Source organism: Nerophis lumbriciformis, linkage group LG09 (genome assembly GCF_033978685.3).
Source record: "Nerophis lumbriciformis linkage group LG09, RoL_Nlum_v2.1, whole genome shotgun sequence".
Taxonomy (NCBI): domain Eukaryota; kingdom Metazoa; phylum Chordata; class Actinopteri; order Syngnathiformes; family Syngnathidae; genus Nerophis; species Nerophis lumbriciformis.
The window spans coordinates 53,306,840-53,314,819 of NC_084556.2; the positions used below are offsets into that span (position 1 = coordinate 53,306,840).

A 7,980-nucleotide genomic window follows, 5' to 3' on the forward strand; every position below is an offset into this window, starting at 1 on the left:
TTTTTGTGTTTGACATACAAAAAAAAACTGTTTTCGTTGACAAAAAAGAGATAAAACATTAAAATTAAAATAAAACCTTTTGCCCCACAAAAAAATCAAAAGTGGAATATTTGATGTGAAGTAATTGGAGTCTTAAATATGTCAATAATTCATAACAACATTGATTTTCATTCATTATTATTGTTTTTTAACAATGACAGTTAAAAAAAAAAAACACTGAAATTCTTGGGAATATGATAGGGTTCCACTCATAAACTTGTATTATTATTTGAATAGGGTTTTTTTGTTCGTTTTATTCATTTTTGGTCTAGTTTTGGGAAAAAAACAACCCAAAAATGTTTAGGCATCTAAAAGGGTTCCACTCATAAAAGTGTTAAAAATAAGTCATCTTTTTTTTAATTTTTTTTACTTTTAACACTTCAATCTCCAGATCAACTGCATATCTATTCGTCGATTATAAGCTTTTATTATTATTTTAATGTTTTTTTTTTGTTTGTTTTATCCCTTTTTTGTCAAGAAAACTTTTTTTTAATGTCAAACACAACAAACATGCAATTACCCCCCCCCCCCCCCCAAAAAAAAGAATTCAAAGTGGAATATTTAATGTGAAGTAATTAGAACCTCAAATAAATCAATAACAACATTGATTTTGATTAATTATTATAATTTTTTAACAATGACAGTTTAAAAAAAAAACACTAAAATTATTGGGAATGTAATAGGGTTCCACTCATAAAAGTGTTAAAAATAAGTCATCTTTTTTTCTTTACTTTTAACACTTAAATCTCTAGATCAACTTCAGATCTATTTGTCGATTATAAGGTTTTATTTTAATTTTAATGTTTTATCTCTTTTTTGTCAACGAAAACTGTTTTTTTTGTATGTCAAACACAAAAAATATGCAATATTTTCGCCCCACAAAAAATCAAAAGTGTAATATTTGATGTGACGTAATTGGAGCCTTAAATATGTCAATAATTCATAACAACATTGATTTTCATTCATTATTATTGTTTTTTAACAATGACAGTTAAAAAAAAAAAAAAACACGGAAATTCTTGGGAATATGATAGGGTTCCACTCATAAACTTGTATTATTATTTGAATAGGTTTTTTTTGTTCGTTTTATTCATTTTTGGTCTAGTTTTGGGAAAAAAACAACACAAAATTTTTTTGCAATGTTTTCCCCATAAATAAATATTTAATGTGAAGTAATTGGAGCCTTAAATAAGTTAATATGTCAATAATTCATAACAATGTTGATTTTAATGAATTATTGCTTTTGAGTAATGACAGTTTAAAAAAAAAATCCCACTAAAATTCTTGAGTATCCAAAAGGGTCCCACTAATAAAAGTGTTAAAAATAAGTCATCCTTTTTTCGTTTTTTTTTTTTTACATTTAACATTCAAATCTCTAGATCAACTTCAGCTCTATTTGTCGGTTATAAGCTTTTATTTATTTTTATTTTTTTTGTTTTATTCCCTTTTTGTCAAAGAAAACTGTTTTTTTTATGTTAAACACATAAAATATGCAATATTTTCCCCCCAAAAAAAATATTTTAAAAAAGTGGAATATTTGATCTGAAGTAAATGGAGCCTTGAATATGTCAATAATTCATAACATTGATTTTGATTCATTGTTAATATTTTGTAACAATGACAGTTTAAAAAAAAAATACACTAAAATTCTTGGGTATATAATAGGGTCCCACTCATAAAAGTGTTAAAATAAGTCATCTTTTTTACTTTTTTTTTTTCTTTTAATGCTTAAATCTCTCGATCAACTTCAGATCTCTTCGTCGATTTTAAGCTTTTATTATTATTTTAATATTTTTTTTGTTTGTTTTAGTCCTTTTTTGTCAAAGAAAACCTTTTTTTTTAATGTCAAACACAAAATATGCAATATTTTCCCCCCAAAAAAAGAATGTGAAGTAATTGGAGCCTTAAATATGTCAATAATTCATAACAACATTGATTTTCATTCATTATTATTGTTTTTTAACAATGACAGTTAAAAAAAAAAAAAACACTGAAATTCTTGGGAATATGATAGGGTTCCACTCATAAACTTGTATTATTATTTGAATAGGGTTTTTTTGTTCGTTTTATTCATTTTTGGTCTAGTTTTGGGAAAAAAACAACACAAATTTTTTTAGGCATCATCCTTTTTTCGTTTTGTTTTTTTACATTTAACATTCAAATCTCTAGATCAACTTCAGCTCTATTTGTCGATTATAAGCTTTTATTTTGTATTTTTTGTTTTATTCCGTTTTTGTCAAAGAAAACTTTTTTTTTAATGTTAAACACAAAAAATATGCAATATTTTCCCCCCCAAAAAATATTTTTAAAAAGTGGAATATTTGATCTGAAGTAAATGGAGCCTTGAATATGTCAATAATTCATTGTTATTATTTTGTAACAATGACAGTTAAAAAAAAAAAAATACACTAAAATTATTGGGTATATAATAGGGTCCCACTCATAAAAGTGTTAAAATAAGTAATCCTTTTTACTTTTTTTTTCTTTTAATGCTTAAATCTCTCGATCAACTTCAGATCTCTTCGTCGATTATAAGCTTTTATTATTATTTTAATGTTTTTTTTGTTTGTTTTATTCCTTTTTTGTCAAAGAAAACTATTTTTTTAATGTCAAACACAAAATATGCAATATTTTCCTCCCCAAAAAAGAATTCACAGTGTAATATTTGATGTGAAGTAATTGGAGCCTTAAATATGTCAATAATTCATAACAACATTGATTTTCATTCATTATTATTGTTTTTTTAACAATGACAGTTAAAAAAACAAAACACTGAAATTCTTGGGAATATGATAGGGTTCCACTCATAAACTTGTATTATTATTTGAATAGGTTTTTTTTGTTCGTTTTATTCATTTTTGGTCTAGTTTTGGGAAAAAAACAACACAAAAATGTTTAGGCATCTAAAAGGGTTCCACTCATAAAAGTGTTAAAAATAAGTCATCTTTTTTTTTATTTATTTTTTTTTACTTTTAACACTTCAATCTCCAGATCAACTGCATATCTATTCGTCGATTATAAGCTTTTATTATTATTTTAATGTTTTTTTTGTCTGTTTTATCCCTTTTTTGTCAAGAAAAACTTGTTTTTAACGTCAAACACAACAAACATGCAATATGCATATTTTTTGTGTTTGACATACAAAAAAAACAGTTTTCGTTGACAAAAAAGAGATAAAACATTAAAATTAAAATAAAACCTTATAATCGACAAATAGATCTGAAGTTGATCTAGAGATTTAAGTGTTAAAAGTACAGAAAAACTTATTTTTAACACTTTTATGAGTGGAACCCTATTACATTCCCAATAATTTTAGTGTTTGTTTTTTTAAAACTGTCATTGTTAAAAAATTATAATAATTAATCAAAATCAATGTTGTTATTGATTTATTTGAGGTTCTAATTACTTCACATTAAATATTCCACTTTGAATTCTTTTTTTTTTTGGGGGGGGGGGGGTAATTGCATGTTTGTTGTGTTTGACATTAAAAAAAAGTTTTTCTTGACAAAAAAGGGATAAAACAAACAAAAAAAACATTAAAATAATAATAAAAGCTTATAATCGACGAATAGATATGCAGTTGATCTGGAGATTGAAGTGTTAAAAGTAAAAAAGAAAAAGAAAAAAAGATGACTTATTTTTAACACTTTTATGAGTGGAACCCTTTTAGATGCCTAAAAATTTGTGTGCTGTTTTTTTCCCAAAACTAGACCAAAAATGAATAAAACGAACAAAAAAAAACCTATTCAAATAATAATACAAGTTTATGAGTGGAACCCTATCATATTCCCAAGAATTTCAGTGTTGTTTTTTTTAACTGTCATTGTTAAAAAACAATAATAATGAATGAAAATCAATGTTGTTATGAATTATTGACATATTTAAGGCTCCAATTACTTCACATTCTTTTTTTGGGGGGAAAATATTGCATATTTTGTGTTTGACATTAAAAAAAAAGGTTTTCTTTGACAAAAAAGGAATAAAACAAACAAAAAAAATATTAAAATAATAATAAAAGCTTAAAATCGACGAAGAGATCTGAAGTTGATCGAGAGATTTAAGCATTAAAAGAAAAAAAAAAAGTAAAAAGGATGACTTATTTTAACACTTTCATGAGTGGGACCCTATTATATACCCAAGAATTTTAGTGTATTTTTTTTTTAAACTGTCATTGTTACAAAATATTAACAATGAATCAAAATCAATGTTATGAATTATTGACATATTCAAGGCTCCATTTACTTCAGATCAAATATTCCACTTTTTTAAAATATTTTTTTTGGGGGAAAATATTGCATATTTTATGTGTTTAACATAAAAAAAAACAGTTTTCTTTGACAAAAAGGGAATAAAACAAAACAAAAAAACAAAATAAAAGCTTATAATCGACAAATAGAGCTGAAGTTGATCTAGAGATTTGAATGTTAAATGTAAAAAAAACAAAACGAATAAAGGATGACTTATTTTTAACACTTTTATTAGTGGGACCCTTTTGGATACTCAAGAATTTTAGTGGGATTTTTTTTTTAAACTGTCATTACTCAAAAGCAATAATTCATTAAAATCAACATTGTTATGAATTATTGACATATTAACTTATTTAAGGCTCCAATTACTTCACATTAAATATTTATTTATGGGGAAAACATTGCAAATGTTGTGTTGTTGCCATAAAAAACAGGGTTTTGACAATAATGGCACAAAACTTTAAAAAAAATAAAAATTTATATCAACAAATATACCTCAAGTTGATCTTGGGATTTAAGCGTTGAATAAAAAATATATAAAAATTTACCTTATATATATGATTTATTTTTAACATCTTTATGAGTGAGACCCTTTCGGGTCCACGGGCCCAAACTTGAGGGGAGCCCTGAAGGTTAAAAAAAAAAAATCAATATTTTGTATAGGTTTTGAAAATGAAAATATCAAAATTGCCCCAGCATGCTTTGATTTTTCAGTGTGGTCCTCAGTGGAAAAAGTTTGGACACCCCTGATTTAGACAGTTATCAAAAAAAACACCTTTGCATATATACAGTATACATAGGGGAGGACACGGAAAAACTGATTCACATCCAAATCCCGATTCTAATTTAACTGATTAAATTGATTCATAATTTAAAAAAATCGCTTAAAAAATAAATATATATATATATATATATATATATATATGATTGTAGCTGAGATAGGCTCCAGTGCCCCCCGCGACCCCGAAGGGAATAAGCGGTAGTAAATGGATGGATATATATATATATATATATATATATATATATATATATATATATATATATACATACATATATATATATATACATACATACATACATATATATATATATATATATATATATATATATATATATATATACATACATGTCAGGACTTGGACTATGACGTGGTTTGTTCTCCCGTGGTGCAAATGAACTGGACTGGTCAAGGCTTGAAGGTGGGTACATGATTTATTTTAAACTATCAAAAAAGGAATAAACAAAAGGCGCGCACAGTGGCGGAGAATAAAACTAGACTTTAAACACAAAACTTGCACATTGGCAGAAACTATGAACAATTAAACAAAACACTAACTGTGGCTTAACAAACAAAAACTTACTTGGCATGGAACCGGCATGAAAAAAAGAGTAGCAAGGGTCATCAGGGTGTGGAGAGTGTGCAGGAGCATAAATGTGGTGATGTCGTCAGAACGAACAACAGAAAATGAATGAACTTAAATACTATGGACATGATTAGTGAAAGCAGGTGCGTGACTCGAAACGTGAAACAGGTGCGTGACGTGACAGGTGAAAACTAATGGTTGCTATGGTGACAAGAGTGCACAATGAGTCCAAACGTGGAACAGGTGCGTGACGTGACAGGTGAAACTAATGGTTGCTATGGTGACAAAACAAAACAAAAGTGCACAAAAAGTCCAAAATTTAAACCGAACATTACTAAAACAAAACATGATCACACAGACATGACAATACATATATATATATATATACATACATATATATATACATATATATGTACATACATACATATATATATATATATATATATATATATATATATATATATATATAGACATATACATACATATATATGTACACAGTGTGTATATATATATATATACATATAAATGTATATACACAGTATATATGTATGTATATATAAATACATATATATTAAATACATATTTTTAATACATATATAGTTTTAATTTTTTTAAATATATATACTTTAATATTTATATTTAATCTTTTTTTAATATATGTGTGTGTATATATATATATATATATATATATATATATATATAGACATACACATACATACATACATATATGTGTATACATTATCATATATATATATTATTATATTAATATAATATATATATATACAGTATATATGTAAGTATATATAAATACATATATATATATATATATATATATATATATAAAACAAACAAACATATATATATATATTTTAATATTTATATATTTTTAATATGTGTGTGTGTGTATATATATATATATATATATATAAATATATATATATACATACACACATACATATATGCGTATACATTATCATATGTAATAATATAATATATAATTAACAATTTATATTAACAATGTGAAAGTTTGACTCCTACCTTGCTTACTTCCGTGACGACCTCCTTAAATATAAATTTTTTATAAGAATTCATATTTAAAAAGAGTTTTTCAGGCCATCTTAATACAACCAGAAGTAGTTTTTCTAACATGAAACATGTTTTGAAAAAGTTTCATTATAATTATTACACCAAATAATACATTGTGAAAGTCATGTCGAATCAAATTATCACCTTAGGAATGGAATGGTGCCCAAAGATTCCCACCCCGAAATATAAAAATGAATATTTTTTTAGATTGGAGGAAGAAAAAGTCCGTCATACAGCGATTCCAACCACCCTTCCAGATATCAGGTATCAGCAGTCCAGTATCACAATAACAGCCACTAATGTTGTTCAAGTCCTCCGTCTAAAGTTGTCCTCTCTGACCTTCCCGTAGAAGATCATGAAGCGCCTGATCAAGCGTTACATCATCAAAGCGCGGGCGGACCGCGAGAGCGACGAGATCACGGAAGGTGAATGTGTGTGTGTGTGTGTGTTTGTGATGTAGGTGACCTTGGTGTTGTGATGTAGGTGACCTTGGTGTTGTGCTGCAGGTGAGCTGAAGGAGATCAAGCAGGACATCTCCAGCCTGCGCTACGAGCTGCTGGAGGACAAGTCCCAGAACGTGGAGACCTTGGACGGGCTGCTGAAGAGACTGGGCGACATCACCGCGCCCTGCTGATCCTCCTTTGTTTACTGTAGCCATGTAACAACAACACAGAGGACATGATGACGTGAAGTATCAGTCACAGGTGAGGGGGGCACCCTCTCATTAGAAAGTGTCTCCAAACTTTTGACTCCTGCTGCAATCAGGCGGGGTCAAACTCACACTTTATTTTTTTTTATTTTTTTACAGACTGATAAATTAGGTGTTGATATCGGTGCGATATCAGCAAAAGAAACACGCATCGGATGATATCAGCTTGCATGTAAAATGTCCGGCGTAAGCTCTGATACAGCACAAAGCTGCACAGGAGTTTAGCTTCATGAAAGATTGTGTGACCAGCATGGTGACCACCCCGCTTCAATTTAAAGACAGCACGAGTACATTCCAGACTGGTAATAATAAATATGTTAGTGTTTTTGAGTGTTTTTTTGTGGATGAGAGTGTTTCAGTAGTGTGTATGAGAGTGTTTCAGTAGTGTGTGAGAGTATTTCAGTAATGTAGATGAGTGTTTCAGTAGTGTGTGACAAAAAAATGTCAATAGTGTGTATGAGACTGTTTCCGTAGTGTTTGTGAGAGTATTTCAGTAGTGTGTGTGAGAGTATTTCAGTAATGTAGATGAGTGTTT

General features: G+C 27.8%; 1 protein-coding gene across 1 annotated transcript in view; it reads left to right on the plus strand.

Moving 5' to 3' along the window:
- The window catches only part of trpc6a (transient receptor potential cation channel, subfamily C, member 6a), a 32,233-nt gene extending 24,610 nt beyond the window's left edge, over positions 1 to 7,623 (plus strand). Inside the window, exons 12-14 of the mRNA XM_061961745.1 lie at positions 6,944 to 7,000; positions 7,086 to 7,161; positions 7,243 to 7,623. Coding sequence (XP_061817729.1) covers positions 6,944 to 7,000; positions 7,086 to 7,161; positions 7,243 to 7,370 — 261 coding nt within the window. The 3' untranslated portion in view covers positions 7,371 to 7,623. The remainder of the gene's footprint in view (positions 1 to 6,943; positions 7,001 to 7,085; positions 7,162 to 7,242) is intronic.
- Positions 7,624 to 7,980: the final 357 nt, after the last annotated feature.